The 26037-nt window shown below is 37.0% G+C and overlaps 2 protein-coding genes across 2 annotated transcripts in view; one reads left to right on the top strand and one right to left on the bottom strand.

Moving 5' to 3' along the window:
* The window catches only part of C5H4orf17 (chromosome 5 C4orf17 homolog), a 260042-nt gene that overhangs the window by 197728 nt on the left and 36277 nt on the right, over positions 1–26037 (bottom strand).
* LOC118926730 (all-trans-retinol dehydrogenase [NAD(+)] ADH4-like) lies at positions 406–26037 on the top strand. Its single transcript, XM_036914057.2, has 9 exons — positions 406–553; positions 1318–1419; positions 2511–2652; positions 4139–4226; positions 6019–6250; positions 9510–9770; positions 21634–21769; positions 22251–22389; positions 24535–26037. Exons 1-9 carry the CDS (start codon positions 536–538, stop codon positions 24557–24559), a joined length of 1143 nt encoding a protein of 380 aa, XP_036769952.2. The 5' UTR covers positions 406–535; the 3' UTR covers positions 24560–26037.

Below are 26037 nucleotides of genomic sequence, written 5' to 3'. Positions count from 1 at the left end.
TTTTAAAGTCCAGCAATCATAAGCATAGCTGAAGATGTGGAACTCTGATACATTGCTACTGGCATGTTAGTAGGTAAAACTAAACTATATTATACAGAAGAGCATAATTCATAAAAATGTACAGAAATTATTAGGGTTGTGAAGGAGGAAATGGGTACAGGAAGGATTCTGGGGCAGAAAAATGTCCTTTACTTTATAATAATGTGTTAACTCACCTGTACATGTTTGATGGATTTTACTCTATTATCATATTTTTCAGTAAAAGGGAATTAATGAATAAACAAAAAACTCCAAATAACTGTTAGGAGCAATGGGGATATGCAGCTGAAACATGATAGCACAAATGACATGGTGAGAGATGGGCAGTGCTATGTATCACAGCAACAGAAAAGGACAGAAAGTGATTGGAGAAAAAAAGAGCAGGAATGGTATTTATGCAACAACAGTTCATTACAGGACACAGAGCACCCTGGACAGAAGTATAATAACTTTTTAAACCAGAAAGAAACTTCCAAGGCTAGTTTTCCAAAGTAAAATGGGCACCAACAGCAAAGTAAGTAAATATACTATTTCTCTGCTGAATTCATGTTTGTTTCGTCTCTTTATACATCTGCTCTAAAAAGCTTCCTTTGGAGATTACTCTCAGAAAAGGAGCAATTTAAAGTTGAGCAAAAGAATTATGATGACCCCATGCTAGTAATTTACTCTAAGGAAATTACTATGGATTTGCCAAAATGCTTAATACATGGTGTTCAATTAAATGTTACTTTCAATGACCAAAAAAAGAGAGATTTGAGTAACTACACTATAACTGTAAAATAGAATTTGCATTTGTTAGAGATAACATTAGAGAAGAATATGAACAATATTCGTAGTATATTAAGAGTAGAAAAAGTAGATTATAAAATATTACATACAGCATGATCCCATTTAGGGCTACTTAAGAGATTTACATTGAAAATCATAAAATGGGTGATAAAGTAATGGGTGGATTTTATTTCTTTTGTTATTACTTATATTTTGAAACTTACCATAATTAACATATGTTTCATTTATAAGACTAGTATATTTTAAAATACAGTTCAAAATTGCATAACAACTATCAAAAAGTATGTACTCATGTGGTCAAAGACTAGGAAAATCATACCAAAAGCAAAAGTAGTAAGTTAAAACAGAGGATTATGGGTTTGTTTCTTCCCACTTTCTTTCAGTGTTACTTAAAATACAATTTTAATTAACTGTACTTTATATAATTATACATTTAATCTCCCTCTCTCTTCCCCTCTCCTCTCCTCCCTCTCTCTCTCTCTTTCTCAGACTATTAAATGCAAAGCAGCCGTTGCCTGGGAAGCAGGCAAGCCCCTTAGCATTGAAGAGGTTGAGGTAGCTCCCCCTAAGGCTCATGAAGTTCGCATTCAGGTAAGTGGGGACTTCACCCCTACAGAACAGACAAGGCACTACGTGCAGATGTGGCTTCTGTCAGGTCAAGCCTAGGTGGTATGACTAAAAGTCCCTGGAGTTTTCACTATGGGGGAGTTACATTTTTAGGTTCAGATAAAAACAGGCATTATCCCGAAGGGGTAAATTATAAGTTGTTATGCATAAGGAGCTTTAAATTTAATTGAACTATCTTAACATTAATCATTAATGTCAAGAATCAGACAAAGGAATTCATTTTGTATTAGAACTAGTTAACTTTCTTTTTGTTTTCCAGTTGCCAGTTAATAGAAAGTGTTATTAAAAGGAAGACACAATTTGGCTCAAAACAAGAGAGAGGAAAGATCTGAAATGCTGACATAGGCAGCATAAAGGTCTCGAGTGCCCAGAGGAAGGGTTGGGAGTGGGTCTGCATGGAGAAGAGCCCACACTCTTCTTTCTCAGACTATTAAATGCAATTTAAATTGCATTTAATAGTCTGAGAAAGAGAATGACCACAGACAACAAGTGGGGACAATTTCTCCATTTTCCCCATAGCTGGTCCAAGTTGCATTTTTCAGAACCAGCAGAGTAAGGATTTATACCTGAGAATGAACAGGTATCCTCATAAATGGAATCTTGAAAAATAATATGAGGCATACATTAATAATTAAGTTTGACAATCCTTCATTTGATGTTTCACTTTAAACTATAAAAGTTTCATTATCTCTATTTCATTTCAAGTAGTTGCAACAAATTTTGACAAGCCCTAGAAACCTGTGTTCCCCTCCACTCCCTCTGCCTAATAGACTTTTCCCTATTACCTTTGACCTCTCCCTTCCTGGAGACAATAAATCTTTGTATGATTTTCCAGTGACAGTGAAAGTTGGACAACAAAGATACATTATTTTAAGAGGAAAAGAATATATCCTGACATATTTTTAATTCTTGTTTTTCCAAAATGTAATTATTTTATTGAGCTCTCAAAGTGTTGTTAAGTTTCAAGGTGACATTGGGCCTAAAATTATCCACCTAAGAACCTCAATGATAAAATAATAACAGAAACAAAACTCAAGTCTGTGGTTGCTTTGTAGATAATTGCCACTGCCCTATGTCATACTGATGCCCACATCATCAATCCGAAATTTAAGGAGGTACTTTTCCCAGTGATCCCTGGCCATGAGGGTGCAGGAATTGTGGAAAGTGTTGGACCAGGAGTGACTGCCTTCAAACCAGGTATTTTATTTTCTGACTCCAACTAAATGGAAATGCCAGGATATTTCAGGGATAATTCCCAACACAGTCTTGGCTTTGCATGCTATGACTGATCTCTTTTTATATAGGGGGGCATCTTTTCCAAAACAAAACTGAGACACATAATCTATCGCAGTCTAACAATGGGTCAGAGTACTTGAAATCAGAAGTGTCAAGTAAAACCTGGGTAGTAACTGCACTAGTGGAGTTGAGGATAATAATATGGGTAACCACTATGTTGTACATTTGAAACCAATATAAGAATGTATATCAATGACACTTTAATTAAAAATTAAATAAAATCTGGGATATATGGTTCTTTTTTTATGAGAAATTGTCCTATGAAGCAAACTACAGTTATCTTAAACTGAAGTTTCTATGGGAGCACAATGGCAACTTACAACAAACTTCTCTAAATAAAACAGAAAACTAACTTAATATTATTAAAAAATTTTTAAATGAGGGTTTATGGGTAGCTTAAGTGAGAAATATTCATATGTCAGTGTTACCTTAAGTGTCTTGTTGGAAGGTCATAAAATAAAAACATGTAAATGAAGCATGCCAATGGCTGGATTTATTTATTTCACATTTTATAACAGATCCACCAAATACTGGAATATGGGTTATGTAATCCTCACTTATCAGGCAGGAAGAACTATATCATACTTTCCTCCCTCAATGAGAATACTCCAAATTTAGAGATAATTCGTATATTTCCATTCCAAACAAGATCAAAGAAACAAACTGTTTCCAAAAGTTTTACATCCATGAAGGGGTCTGCCCAATGTAGTCCCAGCTCTGCCATTTATTGGCTATGTGACCATCTTTAGAAAGTCACTTTTCTGTTTTCTAAAGTGGGGAGAGAACAGTACTTACTGCAAAGGATTATTCTGAGAATTATATGAGATAATACATGTAAGCAGTTAGAATGGTGCCTGACACATACTAAATGTTGGACAAATATTAATATTATTGGACCATGGTCACCAATGGATAGAAACTATTATTAAATTGAAAATGAGTAAAAAATAGAAAAATGTGGAATTTGAGAGTGAACTAAATGGTGAAACATGGTGGTGACATAAAGTTTACTCTCCAGAGCTAGCTTATTGTTGTCTACCTCTCCTACTAAATAAGGGTGTACTATTTCATTCAGTGTGTTTATAAGTGTAATAAGCAAATAGTCATGATACAGAGAGCTGCAATGACAGTAAAGTCTCAGACAGGATTCTGCACCTAATGGTATCAATACAGATTTGTTGCTTGACTGCCCAGCAGAGGAGAAAAAAAGATAGTTTATGAAATATTTGGAGGAATCAGCAATCCTGTAGAGTAACAAATTATTGTAGCCACCTATACTTTCTGCTGAACATAAGATGTATACCATAAAAAATGTTTTTCACTGATTCATATGTTAGAAGCTAAGTTACATCTTAGGCACCATCAAACATATGGCCTTTCTTTCTAGGTGACAAAGTAATTCCACTCTATACTCCTCAATGTAAAAAATGCAAGTTCTGTCTGAGTCCACTCACGAATCTTTGTCAAAAACTCAGGTAAGTTCTATATACTGTTAGTAGATTAGTTTGATACAAATATTTTGGGTAGTGCATTGCCAATACCTAAATGGTGTTGAAGAGGTGCATACCTTCTAGACAAATTCTACTCCTAGGTGTGTACAAGAAATTGTTGCAAAAATCACCCAAAGGGACAGGGGCTAGAATATTCATTGTAACATTGTTTACAATAGCAACTGAAAATAGCACAGATGTCCATCAGTAAGAAAACAGATTTACAAATTGCTATGTAGTTAACACAATGGAATACAATGTAACAATGGAATACAATGTAACAATGAAAAAGGCTAAAATTGATCTTCATGTATCAACATATAATCTCACACCCATAATATTAAGGGAAAGAAGCAAGTTATTGATGGATATATTTGGCAAGATGTCATATATAAAAAATACCATATGTTGTTTATGGTTACATATATATGTAGTAAAAGTATAAAAACATCACTGGAATGATAAATGCCAAATTCAGAATAGCTACTTCTACAGCAGATAAGAAAGGAATGCAATGATGCATAGTACAGTACCATTCCAAGGCCACATAGATTTAAGTCTCAGAGCTAGATTTTGAACCTTAGGCAGTCTGGCCCCAGAGTCCCAAATCTTAATCACTTTATTCTCTTTACTGAGACAATAGAATGACCTATTTGTCCTTCATGCTAACTGCAACCAGGTATCTCAGAAGTTAAAATTGTATTAGTCTAAAATATATTACTGTGCCTCAATTTCCTCATCTATATAATGGAGATGATAATGCTTACTTCACAGGGCTATTACAGATAGTCAAAGAATTAATACACCCTTTTGCAAACTCTTAATGAAATAAGATTTTGGAAATGACCACTAATTCTTTCTAATGTAACAAAAAGGAAGATAATAAGGAATTATATTGCTCCAGATTAAAATACCACCACCTTTGAAGTATTCTTATGAAAACATAAAACCTGAATTAGAATTTTATTTTAGATTAAAAATACTAGTTTAGGGCTCTCTTGTCCCCTCCTGGCGTGAGCCAGGAGCTCTTTCCTCTCACTTTTTTCTAAATAAAAGCCTGTACCTTGCTCTCCTAAAAAAAAAAAAAATTACTAGTTTAGAGGAAATACAGTGACAGAGAAATATGGTAAAACAGATTACAGGAATGTAATCAGAAAACTTCAGAATAAGGAAAACTCTACATGAAAAATGACTGTTTCTTCAGCAAATACATTACAAGGAAAAAAAAACAAGAAGGGAGGTGAAAATCTATAAATTGAAAAAAAGACTTAGATATATCAACCAAATGCAATGTGTAAACCTAAAAATATATACATCTTTTTTAGATACATACTAAATATTTACAGATGAAATAGTGATTTCTGAGATTTACTTCAATATAGTCCAATGCAGAAGAGTAGGAGCTGGTTTAGAAGGGCAGGGAATAGATTAAACTAGATCAGCCATGAGTTAATAATTGCTGAAGCTAAGAGTTAAAAAGATTCAGCATGCTGTTATTTCAACTTTTACATATGTTTGAGTTTCCATTAAAAAATATTTAAGAATTAATGCATGTGAATTCAGTAAAAAGTTCATTTTATTATAATTACTATCTTTAGACTATGTTCAACTATGTATTTAGGTAAAAGGTCTCAAATTATTTTCTCAGTGTTTCCATCTCATAAGATTGTTGTAACAAATGTATAATGGCTAAATTTTTTTTCCAGGAAAGTAATCAGTAGATTATTTGCTTTCTTTCTTCTTTGTTTTTTTTAACTTTTTTCTTTTAACTTTCTAGTCGAGTCAAAAATCCTATTATTGACCAAGAACTAATGGAAGACAAAACCAGCAGGTTTACCTGCAAAGGAAAACCAGTTTACCATTTCATGGGGACCAGTACCTTCTCTCAGTATACTGTAGTGTCAGATATTAATCTTGCCAAAGTAGATGATGATGCTAATTTAAAGAAAGTTTGTCTGATTGGATGTGGATTTTCAACTGGCTATGGAGCTGCAATCAACACTGCGAAGGTAAAATGTTTAATCACCCCTTGTGAAGTAGAAGTTACTAGGAGGCAGTGTGATAAAGCAGCTACTGTTAATCTTCAAACCCTGACTCTGTCATTTATTACCTATTATTTTAGGCAAGTTATTTAACTTCTCCAATCCTATCTCTCCACAATAGTATCTACTACAAATAGTTGTGGGGATAATTAAATCATATTTTACATGTAAGACATCTGGTCTCGCAGCTGGCATATAGATGGCACCCAGTTAAGGTTAGTCTCTTTTCCTAAACTAATGTGTTAGAATATAGACCACCTCTGATTTAAATACACATGCTTAAATATGTCCCCTACATATGGATGTTTGCTCTAGGACAGCAAACCCAGTAAAAATGCAACAAACTACAGGAACCCCCATCCATCTCCACATAACCATGCTTGCTTCCTCCCTGACACTGCCTCTCCCTCAAACTGTAGTAATTCATCTCTGCTTCTTATCCTGTCCCTTTCTGACTTCAAGAGAGGGTCTCAGGTGGCAGCCCTGAAGGTGGCAATATGTGTCCCTAGAATCCCATGTAAAATTTAGAAGCTTCTACAAACTGTTTGAGAGATTAAAAAGATGTCAATATCACTTGGATGCCTCAAACAACCTTTTTATTTAAACCTTCATATCAGTCTTCATTCTTGATTCCAAACTATCAAATGCAACCAGAGAAGTCTTTCTAAACAAGTCTGAACATTTAATTCCTTTTTCATTACTCCACTTTCTTGTCAGTAGGCCATCATGATTCTACTTCCTTTTCAGGTTTGCTGTTGCCCCAGACCTGCGCCTCAGTCTCAGGGCTCCATCACTGTGGCCTCTGGGCTTTCCACACCTGGCTTCCACCAACATTGCTTGGAGAGCTTCCCACCTCTTTTGACTGACTCCACTTAATTGTCATTTCCTATTAGAAACCTACTCCAGCCTTTTGGGCATGCATTGGGTGTCCTTCCCCGTCCCCTGCTTTCCCCTGCCTCCAGTATGTGTGTTTAGCCCTGGTCGTCCTTCTTATCACACTATAGAGAAATTTCCCATTTATTTATCCTCCCTATCAGACTATTTGCTCCTTGAGGGCAAGAACTTTCTCTTATTCATTGTGATATATCTAGAGCCTATCTCTGTGCCTGGAAGAAAACAGGAGCTTGATAATTTTTCAGTGAATGAATGAATAAAACCAGGTTCTTATGCAACCCTTAAAACATCTAGCTGAGCCTTTGTCCTCAACTTTGCAATCAAATTTTTTCTTTTTATTGGGTTACCTAGAGTTGTTCAGTGTCAAGGAAACAAAATCAACCTAACCAAAATAAGAGGTTAATCTAAGAGACAGAATATCAAGATAGGACTTTTCATTGAGAATTGTACCAGCCAAACAGACAGGAATGCTACTTTTGGCTATCAGTATGTAATCTCTCTCTAAAAATTCATTCATTCATCCATTCATAAAAATTAAAAATTGTATGGGAAGCCAAACTACAATCTGAAGGCTCCTGGAGGAAAAGTGTTGTTAGCTGGGTGGAGTTAAGAGCAGATGTGAACCTCAGCAGTCAAGGCATATTCTCCTCTAAACAGCACTGGAGACTCAGGAAAGAATTAATAATCTTTGGGCCACTCACAGCCCTCAAGCCTCTCCACTCACACACTCTTTACTGGACTCCATGTAGATTATCACCTTTTAGTACTCTAGCTTTTTTGGGGGGATATTAAGGGTGTTATCTGCAGATAGATAATCATCTACTACGTACTGTCCTATTTTCAAATGGGGGTACTTTGTGAACCCACCACCACCACAGAATTGCAACCAAAGGCAATTGTACACACAGGGGTCTGGTGTGTAACACAATTAGTACAGTGCATTCAATTTATACACTATTGTGAGCTGTGTACAACATTGCTGCAATGAGAAAAATTCATTTCTACTTTCAATGAAGCAGGCAACTTTTTTACACAGTCTCTGGAGAAATATATTTGGAAATATACTAAACACATAACCACAATTTATAGCAAATACTACATAGTGTAAATAGAACAGTATTGTGAATATTTGCAAAATACATACTTTATTTCCCCTGAGTAACAAAAGCCAGTGTATGCATGCCTAATATCATGCATAAATTAAAGTAAGAGATGTACATTCTCTCTGTTCGTTAATAATTTTGTTTACAATTTAGAATGTATCTATGCTTCCCTGGGCAGATTTTCTCTTTCCCTCTTGTTTATGCTTTAATACTAACACTTTTCTATTACCATTAGAAAATATTCATTAACCATCTCTTTTGCCTCTTTATCACTCTATGGAATAATGTATTACAGTTATAGTATCTTTGCCTATCATTCTGTATATTAAGTTTCTATATAATTCATTGTGATGAACATTCATTTAAGATCCAACTACAAATGACTCCTTGGTGGCATGTAGAAGATAACATGCCTTCAAATAACTTATAGTCTGTTAAAGAAAAACAGGCACATAGACAAAATCAATCAAAGCAGATTATAGATTATATGATATAGAAAAAAGCAAAAAGGTAGACACTGATTTCTGATTGAACAATCAAGAAAAGTATTATTTTTTAGGCCTAGAAGTATTAGTTCTATTTTAATTTAAGGAAATAAGGTGAAGATATAGGCTCAGGAAAGAGCATGAACTAAGGCATGAGGAGAGCAAACTGTGACATTTGTTGTGGCTGTAGTACTGGGACTATTATGGGATCAAGCTAGAAGGTAACAGAGTTAGATAATAAAAATCCCCTAATGCCATGCAAAGAAATTCACTCTTCATTCCATTTAAATGAATTTATGATTGGGTTGACTGAGTTAATTCACATTTAAAGAAACACTAATGGTCATTCAAAACCACCTGTAACATTAACACAACCAAATAAGGTCCATTAGAAATACAGATATCAAATTACTTGTGATCTATTAAAAAAGGGTAATGGACCATTAAAAATGTGTGAGTTTTACATTAACACTAAAAGGAAAAGGAAAACAAGAGAATGAATTTCACTTGGGTTTATTCCTTATTAGCTGATAATTCTAAAGGCCTTCAAATGATTCTCCAAATATAGTGGGTTACTCATCCATTTTCACATTTTTGGCAGATTTCCCCATGGGCTATATCACTTAGTTTTATGACAAGCTGTCTTTATTCATATGTTTCTGCCTTCCCTCACTTGTCCCTTAAAGAAAAAAAAAGTAGGGACCAACTACTTCAAAAGTTAATTTATAATTTTCCTGTCTGCAGGTCACCCCTGGTTCAACTTGTGCCATCTTTGGCCTAGGAGGCGTTGGTCTTTCTGCTCTAATTGGTTGTAAAGTAGCAGGAGCTTCCAGAATCATAGCTATTGACATCAATAGTGAAAAGTTTACTAGGGCCAAAGCCCTTGGAGCCACTGACTGCCTCAATCCTAGAGACCTAGATAAACCCATCCAGGCGGTCATCATTGAAATGACCAATGGAGGTGTGGATTTTGCCCTTGACTGTGCAGGTGGATCTGAAACTATGGTATGTAGAGTTTTTATAATAACATACAATTAAAAAATGCATTAACATTAATAAACATTGATAATGTTTATTTATAATTATTTTGATAATGATATGTATAATTATTTTGTGTTTAAAATTAATAAATGTATATAAATTACATATTTAGTGTATTAGATATATATATTATTAGTAACATATTAGATATACATTACATGAATGGAATATTTATTAGTAAATATTAATTATTATTTAATGTGTATTATTGATATTTATGATTATTCTTGAACATGAAATTAAGCAAAAAATAATTAGAAGAGAACTTAGAAATGAAAGCTTTAAGAGAATTATGCCTATGAGAAGTGAGAAAAAAAACAGAAAAGGTGGATTTAGAGGGGGTAATAAAAGAGAGTAACTGGTGCCAGCCCTAACAGTCATGAATCCACTCCCATCTTAGAGTAGGAAGAGGTTAGCAGTGTACAAACAATCCAGTTCTACCATCAGAGCTAAATAAAAGGGTGGCAAAATTAGACCCAAGTTGTATTTGAAATTTTCAATTAAAAAAAACACACTACAAAATTTTAAGTAGATTTCTTTTTCCTAAACACTACAGTTTTGTATCATTTAGATTTCTTCTCGTCAGGATGGGCTGCGTAATTTGCAGGACCCTTGTGAGAACGGGGCCCTGAGCAACTCCAGGGTTGCAGGGCCAGGTAACCAGCCCTGCCCATCCTACTCCAAAAGAGCACAGTAAAGAGCCAACTGCACAGACAACAGGGAAAAGTTAGACTGACGGAGTCCAGTGTCACTCTCCAGCAAATGTTCACCTGATGCATATCTGCTCAGAGACACTAAACAGAGTTTTGTGTTCTTTGTTTTTGTTGTTGTTTTTCAATGAGATGATCAAAGAATTCATCAACTAAATCATCTGCCTATGGATTCTTCTTATTTCATTAGTGAGAACTCTAAAGTAGGTGTGGTGCTACTCCCTATCATCTACACCTTCCTCAGCCTGGCTCTTAAAATCCTCCTCTAGGGATGTTATAAAAAATAGAATTCTGTACTTCAGCCTCCTATGACAGGCTTTGTAGGGGTTCCTCCCCTTGGTTCTTCCCTGACTGGTACATCCCCAGAGGAGGATGGAGACCAGGAAGAGATGGTGAGAGCAGCAGCCTGCTGTTCCAGGGTCTTTCCTCTCAGAATGGCTGCTTGAAAAATGGTCTGACAGGTAACAGGCACTCAATAAATGTTAGCTATTACTGAAAATTCATACATTAATGACTCCTTGTCTGGCACTGCTCCCCCGTGTTCAAAGCTTCAGGTCTGCTTTTAAAATTGTCCTTGGCACCTGCAGCTTGCAATGTGCCACATCCATTCCTTTACTACCTATGGCTCAAATATCTCATAAACATTGAAATTCAGCTTATTTACCTTATTTTTCTAATACAGAGATTCTCATCACTGATTATATTTCAGAAGTGCCCAGAGACTTGTTTTTAAATATCAATGAATAGACCATACCCTGGAATATTTCCATGAGTAAATATTCCATGAATATTTACTTACAAGTTTCTCAAGTTAAGAACCACTTATATAAAACTTTCTCAGGTTCTATCTCTATTATAACAAGAAACATATTTTAAATTATGTAACAGATCAATACAGAATCCAAATAAAAAGAGATGGATTTATTTAATCACAAAAAGATCAGCTACCTACCCTTCCACCAAGTTTCCGTAACTAGGGAAAGCAAAATTTCTAGGCTGTAAAGGAGATTCCAATAATGAGTATGAACTTGATTTCAATGACTTTTAATGCTCTAAAGCAACCTAAAGAACCCAACAGAACAATTAGAAAGTTACAATAATTGACAATTTTATAAGATTTTGAGAATTAAAAATGATTCTCATCAAAAGTTATTAGAGGCTTTTAAATAAAACCCAGTATTTATATAAAATACCCATTTTAAGTCATTACTTAAAGGTTAATTCCTTTTTGGGGGGTATAAAGTTCAGAAATGTAGAAAAGACAACAAGAAAAACATTTTTTAAAAATTGGAGTCAATGTAAGCAGCTCCCTTAAGGTAATGAGTAGCATCCGTGGTCTTTTCCCCTCTCCATGGATCTCTTTATATAGTAAAAAAAAAATGTTTCTGTAGAACAGTTGCTAGTTACAAATGTTAGGAAGTCTCAAAACAACAAACTAAGACATATTCAAAGAAAAATTCCAAAATAGAGGTGAGGGGCGGAAGATGGCGGCGTGAGTAGAGCAGCGGAAATCTGCTCCCAAAACAACATATATCTATGAAAATATAACAAAGACAACCCTTCCTAGAATAAAGACAGGAGGACACAGGACAATATCCAGACCACATCCGCACCTGAGAGAACCCAGCGACTCGCGAAGGGGGTAAGATACAAGCCCCGGCCCCGCGGGAGCCGAGCGCCCCTCCCCCCAGCTCCCGGCAGGAGAAGAGCAGGCAGAGCGGGAGGGAGACGGAGCCCAGGACTGCCGAACACCCAGCCCCAGCCATCCGGGCCAGAGTGCAGGGCCCTCGATACTGGGAAAACAGGGCAGCAAGAACAGTGAGCAGGCACTGGAGGCTGGGCGACAGAGGACATAAGAAAAGCGCGCGACCATTTTTTTTTTTTTTTTTTTTTGCTTTTTTGCTGCTTTGTTTTGGCAAGCGCTTTTTGGAAGTCTTAAAGGGACAGGGACCCCAATACTAGGGAAACAGGGCAGAAAGACCGGTGAGCAGAGGCCTGAGGCTGGCACCGGAGAATAAAGAAAAACGAACGACCACCTTTTTTTTTTTTAATTAAAAAAATTTTTTTTTTTTAATTAAAAAAATTTTTTTTTCTCCATTTTTTTTTGTGGTCGTTGTTTTGTTTTGGCGGGTGCTTTTTGGAAGTCTTAAAGGGGCAGGGCGGGTCACTTAATCCAGAGGTAGGGAATCCGGGATCTCTGGGCACCCTAACCCCTGGGCTGCAGGGAGCAGGGAGGCCCCTTACGGAGATAAATAGCCTCCCAGCAGCTCCTGCTCCAACGCGACTCCACCATTTTGGAGTAGCTGCCCGAGCCAGGCCAGGCCCACAGCAACAGCGGAGATTAACTCCATAGCAGCCGGGCAGGAAGCAGAAACCCTGTCTGCGCGCAGCTGCGCAGCACAAGCCACTAGAGGCCGCTGTTCTCCCAGGAGAGGAGGGCCACAAACCAACAAGAAAGGAAGTCCTTCCAGCCGTCACTCGTCCCAGTTCTGCAGACTATTCCTATCATCATGAAAAGGCAAAGCTACAGGCCGACAAAGATCACAGAGACAACACCAGAGAAGGAGACAGACCTAACCAGTCTTCCTGACAAAGAATTCAAAATAAGAATCATAAACATGCTGACAGAGATGCAGAGAAATACGCAAGAAAAATGGGATGAAGTCCGGAAAGAGATCACAGATGCCAGAAAGGAGATCGCAGAAATGAAACAAACTCTGGAAGGGTTTATAAGCAGAATGGATAGAATGCAAGAGGCCATTGATGGAATTGAAATCAGAGAACAGGAACGCATAGAAGCTGACATAGAGAGAGACAAAAGGATCTCCAGGAATGAAACAATATTAAGAGAACTGTGTGACCAATCTAAAAGGAACAATATCCGTATTATAGGGGTCCCAGAAGAAGAAGAGAGAGGAAAAGAGATGGAAAGTATCTTAGAAGAAATACTTGCTGAAAACTTCCCCACACTGGGGGAGGAAGTAATCAAACAGACCACGGAAATACACAGAACCCCCAACAGAAAGGATCCAAGAAGGGCAACACCAAGACACATAATAATTAAAATGGCAAAGATCAAGGACAAGGAAAGAGTGTTAAAGGCAGCTAGACAGAAAAAGGTCACCTATAAAGGGAAACCCATCAGGCTAACGTCAGATTTCTCAACAGAAACCCTACAGGCCAGAAGAGAATGGCATGATATATTTAATACAATGAAACAGAAGGGCCTTGAACCAAGGATACTGTATCCAGCACGACTATCATTCAAATATGACGGTGGGATTAAACAATTCCCAGACAAACAAAAGCTGAGGGAATTTGCTTTCCACAAACCACCTCTACAGAACATCTTACATGGACTGCTCTAGATGGGAGCACTCCTAGAAGGAGCACAGCACAAAACACCCAACATATGAAGAATCGAGGAGGAGGAACAAGAAGGGAGAGAAGAAAAGAATCTCCAGACAGTGTATATAACAGCTCAATAAGCGAGCTAAGTTAGGCAGTAAGATACTAAAGAGGCTAACCTTGAACCTTTGGTAACCACGAATTTAAAGCCTGCAATGGCAATAAGTACATATCTTTCAATAGTCACCCTAAATGTTAATGGGTTGAATGCACCAATCAAAAGACACAGAGTAACAGAATGGATAAAAAAGCAAGACCCATCTATATGCTGCTTACAAGAAACTCACCTCAAACCCAAAGACATGTACAGACTAAAAGTCAAGGGATGGAAAAACATATTTCAGGCAAACAACAGTGAGAAGAAAGCAGGGGTTGCAGTACTAATATCAGACAAAATAGACTTCAAAACAAAGAAAGTAACAAGAGATAAAGAAGGACACTACATAATGATAAAGGGCTCAGTCAAACAAGAGGATATAACCATTCTAAATATATATGCACCCAACACAGGAGCACCAGCATATGTGAAACAAATACTAACAGAACTAAAGGGGGATATAGACTGCAATGCATTCATTCTAGGAGACTTCAACACACCACTCACCCCAAAGGATAGATCCACTGGGAAGAAATTAAGTAAGGACACGGAAGCACTGAACAACACAGTAGAGCAGATGGACCTAATAGACATCTATAGAACTCTACATCCAAAAGCAGCGGGATATACATTCTTCTCAAGTGCACATGGAACATTCTCCAGAATAGACCACATACTAGGCCACAAAAAGAGCCTCAGAAAATTCCAAAAGATTGAAATCCTACCAACCAACTTTTCAGACCACAAAGGCATAAAACTAGAAATAAACTGTACAAAGAAAGCAAAGAGGCTCACAAACACATGGAGGCTTAACAACACGCTCCTAAATAATCAATGGATCAATGACCAAATCAAAATGGAGATCCAGCAATATATGGAAACAAATGACAACAAGAACACTAAGCCCCAACTTCTGTGGGACACAGCAAAAGCAGTCTTAAGAGGAAAGTACATAGCAATCCAAGCATATTTAAAAAAGGAAGAGCAATCCCAAATGAATGGTCTAATGTCACAATTATCGAAATTGGAAAAAGAAGAACAGATGAGGCCTAAGGTCAGCAGAAGGAGGGACATAATAAAGATCAGAGAAGAAATAAATAAAATTGAGAAGAATAAAACAATAGCAAAAATCAATGAAACCAAGAGCTGGTTCTTCGAGAAAATAAACAAAATAGATAAGCCTCTAGCCAGACTTATTAAGAAGAAAACAGAGTCAACACAAATCAACAGTATCAGAAACGAGAAAGGAAAAATCACGACGGACACCACGGAAATGCAAAGAATTATTGGAGAATACTATGAAAACCTATATGCTAACAAGCTGGGAAACCTAGGAGAAATGGACAACTTCCTAGAAAAATATAACCTTCCAAGATTGACCCAGGAAGAAACAGAAAATCTAAACAGACCAATTACCAGCAACGAAATTGAAGAGGTAATCAAAAAACTACCAAAGAACAAAACCCCCGGGCCAGATGGATTTACCTCGGAATTTTATCAGACATACAGGGAAGACATAATACCCATTCTCTTTAAAGTTTTCCAAAAAATAGAGGAGGAGGGGACACTCCCAAACTCATTCTATGAAGCTAACATCACCCTAATACCAAAACCAGGCAAAGACCCCACCAAAAAAGAAAACTACAGACCAATATCCCTGATGAACGTAGATGCAAAAATACTCAACAAAATATTAGCAAACCGAATTCAAAAATACATCAAAAGGATCATACACCATGACCAAGTGGGATTCATCCCAGGGATGCAAGGATGGTACAACATTCGAAAGTCCATCAACATCATCCACCACATCAACAAAAAGAAAGACAAAAACCACATGATCATCTCCATAGATGCTGAAAAAGCATTTGACAAAGTTCAACATCCATTCATGTTAAAAACTCTCATCAAAATGGGAATAGAGGGCAAGTACCTCAACATAATAAAGGCCATCTATGATAAACCCACAGCCAACATTATATTGAACAGCGAGAAGCTGAAAGCATTTCCGCTGAGATCGGGAACTAGACAGGGATGCCCACTCTCTCCACTGTTATTTAACATAGTACTGGAGGTCCTAGCCACGGCAATCAGACAAAATAAAGAAATACAAGGAATCCAGATTGGTAAAGAAGAAGTTAAACTGTCACTATTTGCAGATGACATGATACTGTACATAAAAAACCCTAAAGACTCCACCCCAAAACTACTAGAACTGATATCGGAATACAGCAAAGTTGCAGGATACAAAATCAACACACAGAAATCTGTGGCTTTCCTATATACTAACAATGAACCAACAGAAAGAGAAATCAGGAAAATGACTCCATTCACAATTGCATCAAAAAAAATAAAATACCTAGGAATAAACCTAACCAAAGAAGTGAAAGACTTATACTCTGAAAACTACAAGTCACTCTTAAGAGAAATTAAAGGGGACACTAACAGATGGAAACGCATCCCATGCTCGTGGCTAGGAAGAATTAATATCGTCAAAATGGCTATCCTGCCCAAAGCAATATACAGATTTGATGCAATCCCTATGAAACTACCAGCAACATTCTTCAATAAACTGGAACAAATAATTCAAAAATTCATATGGAAACACCAAAGACCCCGATTAGCCAAAGCAATCCTGAGAAAGAAGAATAAAGTAGGGGGGATCTCACTCCCCAACTTCAAGCTCTACTATAAAGCCATAGTAATCAAGACAATTTGGTACTGGCACAAGAGCAGAGCCACAGACCAATGGAACAGACTAGAGAATCCAGACATTAACCCAGACATATATGGTCAATTAATATTTGATAAAGGAGCCATGGACATACAATGGCGAAATGACAGTCTCTTCAACAGGTGGTGCTGGCAAAACTGGACAGCTACATGTAGGAGAATGAAACTGGACCATTGTCTAACCCCATATACAAAAGTAAACTCAAAATGGATCAAAGACCTAAATGTAAGCCATGAAACCATTAAACTCTTGGAAGAAAACATAGGCAAAAAACTCTTAGACATAAACATGAGTGACCTCTTCTTGAACATATCTCCCCGGGCAAGGAAAACAACAGCAAAAATGAGTAAGTGGGACTATATTAAGCTGAAAAGCTTCTGTACAGCAAAAGACACCATCAATAGAACAAGAAGGATCCCTACAGTATGGGAGAATATATTTGAAAATGACACATCCGATAAAGGCTTGACGTCCAGAATATATAAGGAGCTCTCACGCCTCAACAAACAAAAAACAAATAACCCAATTAAAAAATGGGCAGAGGAACTGAACAGACAGTTCTCCAAAAAAGAAATACAGATGGCCAACAGACATATGAAAAGATGCTCCACATCGCTAATTATCAGAGAAATGCAAATTAAAACTACAATGAGGTATCACCTCACACCAGTAAGGATGGCTGCCATCCAAAAGACAAACAACACCAAATGTTGGTGAGGCTGTGGAGAAAGGGGAACCCTCCTACACTGCTGGTGGGAATGTAAGTTAGTTCAACCATTGTGGAAAGCAGTATGGAGGTACATCAAAATGCTCAAAACAGACTTACCATTTGACCCAGGAATTCCACTCCTAGGAATTTACCCTAAGAACGCAGCAATCAAGTTTGAGAAAGACAGATGCACGCCTATGTTTATTGCAGCACTATTTACAATAGCCAAGAATTGGAAGCAACCTAAATGTCCATCAATAGATGAATGGATAAAGAAGATGTGGTACATATACACAATGGAATACTACTCAGCTATAAGAAAAGGGCAAATCCAATCATTTGCAGCAACATGGATGGAGCTGGAGGGTATTATGCTCAGTGAAACAAGCCAAGCGGAGAAAGAGAAATACCAAATGATTTCACTTATCTGTGGAATATAAGAACAAAGGAAAAACTGAAGGAACAAAACAGCAGCAGAATCACAGAACTCAAGAATGGACTAACAGGTACCAAAGGGAAAGGGACTGGGGAGGATGGGTGGGTAGGGAGGGATAAGGGGGGGAGAAGTAAGGGGGTATTAAGATTAACATGCATGGGGGGGTAGGAGAAAAGGGAGGGCTGTACAACACAGAGAAGGCAAGTAGTGATTCTACAACATTTTGCTATGCTGATGGACAGTGACTGTAAAGGGGTTTATAGGGGAGACCTGGTATAGGGGGAGCCTAGTAAACATAATATTCGTCATGTAAGTGTAGATTAGTGATAGCAAAAAAAAAAAAAAAAAAAAAAAAAAAAAAGGCAGTTCCTGTGTGGTAACCTCCAATGAGTTCTACACAAGGGTATAAAGGGCATATAAAAGTGTAGGCAAAGGGTCTGTTTGTGTTTATACAGAGGATCAAAGCCTAATTGGGTTACCCCGAAAATGAACTAAGATACGATATGAAAAAGAACTTCCAACATCTGCACTCTCTGGAAGACTCATGCCAGAAAATGATCATCAAAAAACCCCAACAAAGATCCAGGCACTGCTACAGCTGTAGATGCACTCATCCCACCAGTTCCTGGACTTGCCATGGGAATGAGGAAGGAGATAACTAAGCTGGCCTGTGCATACAGTAAAACAACAAAATTGGACTGGATCTATACTGTTGGAACTCCACCAAGAATTTGGAGAAGTGCAAATTGTAGCACTCCAAAGTCTTACAACTACAAACTATTTATTGTTAAAAGAACATATGGCATGTGAACAGTCCCCAGGAATGGGTTGTTTTAATTTGTCTGATTTCTCTCAGACTGTTCAAGTTCAGTTGGACAATATCCACCATATCATAGATAAGTTTTCACAAATGCCTAAGGTGCCTAACTGGTTTTCTTGGTTTCACTGGAGATGGCTGGTAATTACAGATATGCTTTGGTTATGTAACTATACTCCTATTATGTTAATGTATGTGTGCAATTTAAGTAGTAGCTTAAAACCTATACATGCTGAAGTTACTCTACAAGAAGATATATCAAAGAAATAATCAATCTTCCCATGTTTTCTTCCGCCTGCTACTTCTATAGCTTTTCTTCTTCCTTCCTAATTACAACCCTTAAATAGAATTCGTGCCTCATATCAAATTTACCGAGTATCATAATTCTTCCAAGTGGTAAAGACACCTCAAGACAAATGCTGGGCATAGAAGCCACAGGGCATAAATATGCAAAGAAGTAAAAAGCTAACTTTTTCAAACAATAAGGCTTCTCTCTCACTTACCAACTTCACATTTCCCTGTATGGCCCCAGAAGATGACTGGTTAGCCAGAGACGGGTAAGATTCCTCAAGGGAGGAACAACCTAAGACAGGCACAGTCGCAGGGGGGCCATCAGGTGAGAAATTGGGGATCAACAGAGGTGAGGCTTAGAACCTCACCCCCCCGTTCTGAGAGTAATCTTCTGCATACGTGGATGTTTTATTGCCCTGGTCTAGCTTGGATTAACACATAGTCTACAGGCACACACCTGATCATCTACATGTGCTCTCTTACAACACTAAACTATGTTTTCTACCTTTATCTTGTATCTACCTACCACTTCAGCATTTTATTAAAAATAATAATAATAAAGAGAGAAATGTGGTATCCACATATAAATCAAGTATAAAAACCAAATGAGTATTCATATTTGAACTGACTGTTTATAGTTCATAATGCATGAGCAAAACCGAAAGTTTCTGTGATGACTGCCCTTGTACTGTTCACTATGTAACTTATTCATTATGTAAGAATTTGTTCTACATGTAAAAACTTGTTTGTTATGCCTCAGAAGATTGGAGACTGACAAAAATTAGGCTTGGGGTGGAATAATGATTGTGCATTGAGCATTGACTCCCCTATACAGAATTTTATTGTCGTTAACAACAATTTGATCAATAAATATGAGAGATGCCCTCACAAAAAAAAAAAAAAAAAAAAAAAAAGGACAGACTTCCAATGGTAAAATTAATTAGTAACCGGGATGTAATGTATAGCATAAGGAATATAGTCAAGATATTGTAACAGCTTGGTAGGGTGATAGCTGGAACCTAGAATTATGTATATAAATGTTCTACCACTGTGTTGTACACTTGAAACTCATGTAATGTAATACTGTGTGTCAACTACCCTTCAATAAAAAATAATTATTAAAAAAAAAAAAAAAAAAATTCCAAAATAGATTCTAAGTTCTAGATCATTGCATCTTCCATCACTAATAATACAGAGAAGAGGGGAAGAATTTACTATTGCTTCCTTCATACAATGATCAGTGATGAAAAGGGGCTGTGCTTCCTTTTTTTTATTACATGATACTGTTTATTTTTTTACCTTTTTTTTACTAAAGTATAGCTGATATACAATATTATATTAGCTTCAAGTATACAACATAGTGATCCAACAATTATATACATTAAATCCTCACCCCAACTAGTATAATTACTATCTGTCAGCATAGAAATGGAACTATTGACTATATTCTCTAAGTTTCTCTTGGGACTTTTTTAAAAGTAAAAATTGCCTGAACAGGTCAGAATCAAGTTGACCATTGACTATACTAAGGGATATGAGACAAAATTTATGCTTTTTTCCTGTAATATTTGTCTCAAAAGATTTTAAATGTTCATCTATTGATCATAGGTCTTCTATGTGTAAAGGCCTTCCACAAATTTATATCCTTCTCAAACTTTTTTATATTTTCAATCCTTAACATTTTTATATTAACTCTAAACTTGCAGTAGGTTAACATAACAATGTTTTCTCTTACTCTCATGAAAAGATCAATGCACTTCCCTGGGCCACTGCCTTCCATGAGATGACCCAGCAATCAAGGAAGTTCAAACTTGTGGCTTCACAATCTCAACATGAGATAGATCATCTTGGTTGTTTTAGCAGGACAAGGGGCAGCTGGCAGGCTGCACACTGGCTTTTCTGTTTTAGCTAGAAAATGACACACATCACTTCTGCCTGTAGCCAGTTGTAGTCACATGACTCTACCTGACTGCAAGAGAGCTAAAAAACGTAGGAAAGCAAATTAAATGTTTGATGATCAGCAGCCAGAGTCGTTTTCTGTTTAAATGTTTTGCCATCTGTTTTAAACAGCATCTCTTTGTATATATCCTACATAGAAATCTACTATGTTTACAGTGTGTACCTCACTGCCTAGGCTCCAGTATATACTCATTCACCCTCTCTTCATTACTTTAAAGATTGTGATACTATGCCCCTGGAATTACAACTATTTTAGTATACACACCACAGTAGATCATCAAAAACTTGTTGATTAGAGTATATAGTATCTTCTACATATCTTTCCTAAATTTTACTTATGTTTATTTTTCTTGATATACAATGACATACATTCTAGGTTCAGCTTCATATTGGTATTAAGTATGGTATTAAACAGGGTAAAATAATATGTTCTGTTTCTTTTCAATATCTTTTTTGATAAAGCTCAAAATTTTATTGGATATTCTATCTGTAACAGAACACTGGAGTCTCAAGTCTCAAGCTACAATACTATGACCTCATTGGCTTGAGTCTTATTATCTTATATATAGAGTTGTATAAATTTTTCCAAAAACATTGTAATACTCACACTGAAGTTCATATTCTACTTTTCTACTTACTAAGATAGTCTTTTGTTTGATCTTTCAGAAAGCAGCCCTGGACTGCACAATAGCAGGTGGGGGATCATGTACTCTCATTGGAGTAGCCATTGGTGACAAAGGATTGACCATTTCTCCAGTGGAGCTAATAATGGGCCGTACTATAAATGGAACATTCTTTGGTGGTCAGTTTTTTTTTTTTTAATTTTCTCCATAGTAGGTACTGAAATTTTTATAATGAAGATTATTGAAAGGAAAATAATTTGTTTAAATACTGAGCATCTCTAGAATATATCTAAAAACTACATAAAATATATTCCAGTAATTATTTGGAAGTAAACAGAGTTTGTGTAGAAAAATAACTACAAATTGCAAACTGAAATTCAATTTGTATTAAAACAAACCAACACAGAAGAACAAAAAGTAAACTTTGACTAAACAGATAATTCCTTATCTGGAAATAGAAAATAAATATATTTTTTCCTATGAAGAAAAATTGTTAAATAGATAAAAGAATATAGAACAATAAAAATGGGGGTGGAGGAGTAATTTACTTGAAGCAACCCAAATCTGACCTAAAGACTTCATTCATTCAACAAACACTGATTAAACTTCCTCTGCACATCAAGCACCATGTATTTATTTAGCATTTTGGCCAAATTACAGGTTGGAAAAGTATTGATTCTGTTCCAAAGCTGGTTACTGACTATAAGAATAAGAAATTCAATCTGGATGCACTGATAACTGATACCCTTCCTTTTGACAAAATCCATGAGGCATTTGACCTAATGTACCAAGGAAAAAGGTAAATTACCAAGCAGATGGGTGAGTGGTCTGAAAAACTTTTATGATGATTCTGCTTCTGTTTGATGGTAAGAACTAACCAGTCTGTCTTTTCTGACACATTCCACAGTCTCTTTTCTGACACATTCCACAGCATCAGGGGTGCTAAATGTGCTTAAAAGATTAAATAATTGCCATTTGTAAAAAAGAAAAGCTTCCTACTCTATTTCTATAAGGTACATTTCCATGCACCACATATTCCAACATAGAGCAATGATATATAAACTGATACATACGAACGATTGTTAACTCAGTTGGGGATGCTCCCTAGAAAGAAAGGCTTCTATAGTATAATACCAGGTCCCTTTGGTGTAATGCAGCCCTGGGTCTGGGATCGTGTTCTGCAATTGACACAGAGGGCCCACTCCAGGCCCTTCATTATTAGAACCAGGTGAAAACCATGGCAACGTGAGCAGTGAGTGGCAGGTATCGGATACTTAGAGGATGCCCCAATTTTCTCATTCTCTTGCTTTGTCATGGGTCTCCTATGAGAGACATTCTGATCCACAGTTTAGCTATATAGTGCCCCCTTAGCATAGACTCTGAGAACTGATTTATAAAAATGTCCCAACAGAGAGATCCCTAGAAGCTGGGGAGTGGACAAGGCTAGGATCAATGATTTTGACTAAAATGATCAAGCATGCTTTGGTCAATAGAAACAAACAGCAAAACACTAGGAACAATGTTTCATAGATGACATGCAGGACAAAAAAGCCACAAAAAGAGAAGATATCACAAAAGAAAAAGGGGAAAAAGCCTAAGTTAAATGACAGGAGTTTGAAGCACAGAATAAATGCTGCAAAAGGAGAAAACAGCTCCATGGTGTGAGAACCCAGGCTACTTCCTTGGGAGAAAACCTGAGAAAATCTCTCTACTGACATACACTTCCTAATTTGCAAATGTGCTAGCTACAACATATCAAAAAGAAGTTCAATAAAAAGAAAAGAAAGAATAAGCATTATTTAAGTCATACAACATAACTTACTGTTTGCCCAGCAATATCTTGCACACGCTTCAAATATACCCGTAAGGAGTATTCCTCAAGGTCAAGTTAGGTTGGGGTTTGGCATTTACAGCTCCTCTGCCATTACCTCCTAGAGTTCTCAGTCATGAAATATACCACAAGGAATGTTAAGTAGCAGCCACATGGAAAATATTGCATTACTTTATTAATAGCTGGGCAAGTCTCCCATACTCTTAAAGTAGGCCTGGTAATCAGTAGCAGAATGCAGCTAAGAGGCATACACCTGAATGAGGCCTCCTACTTCTCCTCTGGCCCACTGAGAAGACCACCTGAATGCCTACATACATGAAAAGGTGGCAACAGAGAAAGCAGAGGATAGACTTTTCCAGGTGTGCTTACCATATGGATAGAGAAAGCACAGTTGAGGATGGGGTATCCTGCCATATTAATTGGATAGAAAAAAAGCAAGGCAGTGGAGGGAACACAATGCCTGGCTGGCCTGTTAAAGTGCAGTGATCCTAACTCATGGTGAGGAAAAGACAAAGAAGTTCTCCTGCCACAGGTAGGTGTAGCTCCAGCTCCTGGGTGGAGAAAACTTTAATGCATGGTAACCTGCTGATATCAGGGGTTCCACAGTTCTAGCAATCAAGTCCAAGATAAGGAATTCTGTGTCCTTGAGGCTTACCCCCCTCTTCACTTCTACATGTTGAAGGAGTTATCCAGGAGTAGGAATATTTGGGTTTTCAAAAAGTAGCATCCCAACACACCAACCATCCCTTCTTTCGAGGCCAAATTTGCCCTAGGCTACAGGAGAGCCAACAGAAGTGACTATTCCAAGATGAAAACCTCACTACAACCTTGATGTGCTCTATTTCTCTGCAGCACCACTGGACAACAAGGACCTCACACAGAGTCAAGTTAGGGTCCCAGATTCTCCCCTAGCTTACTAGCACCCTATAGAAAGTATTATTAATGCAAAAAATGGAAGAGGATGACAAGATAAAAGAAATTAGGTTTAGCAAAATGGGTATCTACAAAGAAAGATTAAACCAATTCCTGAAATGAAAATACAAAAATTATTTGCTGGTTTTGGTTACATTTATTATGAAAATTATACTGATTATTGTTTATTATTATTAACAGTATTCGAACAGTACTAACATTTTGAAGACACCAGGAATAATCTGGAATACTATCTGACTAAATCTGAACCTGCCTAGTTACTTTATAACCTGATATGATGAACCAAGAGTCACCATGACCATGGATATACATTGGGAAAACGACAGACTCTTCAACAGCTGTTATTGGCAAAACTGGACAGCTACATGTAAGAGAATGAAACTGGATTATTATCTAACCCCATACACAAAAGTAAACTCAAAATTAATCAAAAACCTGAATGTAAGTCATGAAACCATAAAACTCTTAGAAGAAAACATAGGCAAAAATCTCTTGAATATAAACATGAGCAACTTTTTACTGAACGTATCTCCTCAGGCAAGGGAAACAAAATAAAAAATGAACAAATGGGACTACATCATGCTAAAAAGCTGCTGTACGGAAAAGGACACCATAAGCAGAACAAAAAGGCATCCTACAGTATGGGAAAATATATTTGTAAATGACATGCCCAACAAGGGGTTAACATCCAAAATATATAAAGAACTCACATGCCTCAACACTCAAAAAGCAAATAACCAGATTAAAAAATGGGCAGAGGATATGAACAGACACTTCTCCAAAGAAATTCAGATGGCCAACAGGCACATGAAAAGATGCTCCACATCACTAATTATCAGGGAAATGTAATTTAAAAACACAGTGAGATATCACCTCACACCAGTTAGGACGGCCAACATCAAAGAAAAGACTAGGAACAACAAATGCTGGCAGGGATGCGGAGAAAGGGGAACCCTCCTACACTGCTGGTGGGAATGTAAACTTGTTCAACCATTGTGGAAGGCAGTATGGAAGTTCCTCAAAAAACTAAAAATAGAAATACCATTTGACCCGGGAATTCCACTCCTAAGAATGCAGGATCCCAGTTTCAAAAAGACAGATGCACCCCTATGTTTATCGCAGCACTATTTACAATAGCCAAGAAATAGAAGCAACCTGAGTGTCCATCAGTAGATGAATGGATAAAGAAGAGGTGGTACATATACACAATGGAATATTATTCAGCCATAAGAAGAAAACAAATCCTACCATTTGGAACAACATGGCTGGAGCTAGAGGGTATTATGCTTAGTGAAATAAGCCAGGTGGAGAAAGACAAGTACCAAATGATTTCACTCATCTGTGGAGCATAAGAACAAAGCAAAAACTGAAGGACAAAACAGCAGCAGACTCACAGAACCCAAGAATGGACTAATAGTTACCAAAGGGAAAGGGACTGGGGAGGGTGGGTGGGAAGGGAGGAGTAAGGGGAATAAGTGGCATTATGATTAGCACACATAACTTGGGGGGGGCACGGGAAGGCAGTGTAAGACAAGTAGTGACTCTATAGCATCTTACTACACTGATGGACAGTGACTGTAATGGGGTATGTGGTAGAGACTTGATAATGGGGGGAATCTAGTAACCACAGTGTTGCTCATGTGATTGTATATCAATGAAAACTTAATAAAAAAAAAAGAAAAA

Source organism: Manis pentadactyla, chromosome 5, assembly GCF_030020395.1.
Source record: "Manis pentadactyla isolate mManPen7 chromosome 5, mManPen7.hap1, whole genome shotgun sequence".
NCBI classification, from domain to species: Eukaryota; Metazoa; Chordata; class Mammalia; order Pholidota; family Manidae; genus Manis; species Manis pentadactyla.
Note: the sequence above shows the minus strand (reverse complement) of the source record. Positions and strands in the feature narration are given on the sequence as shown.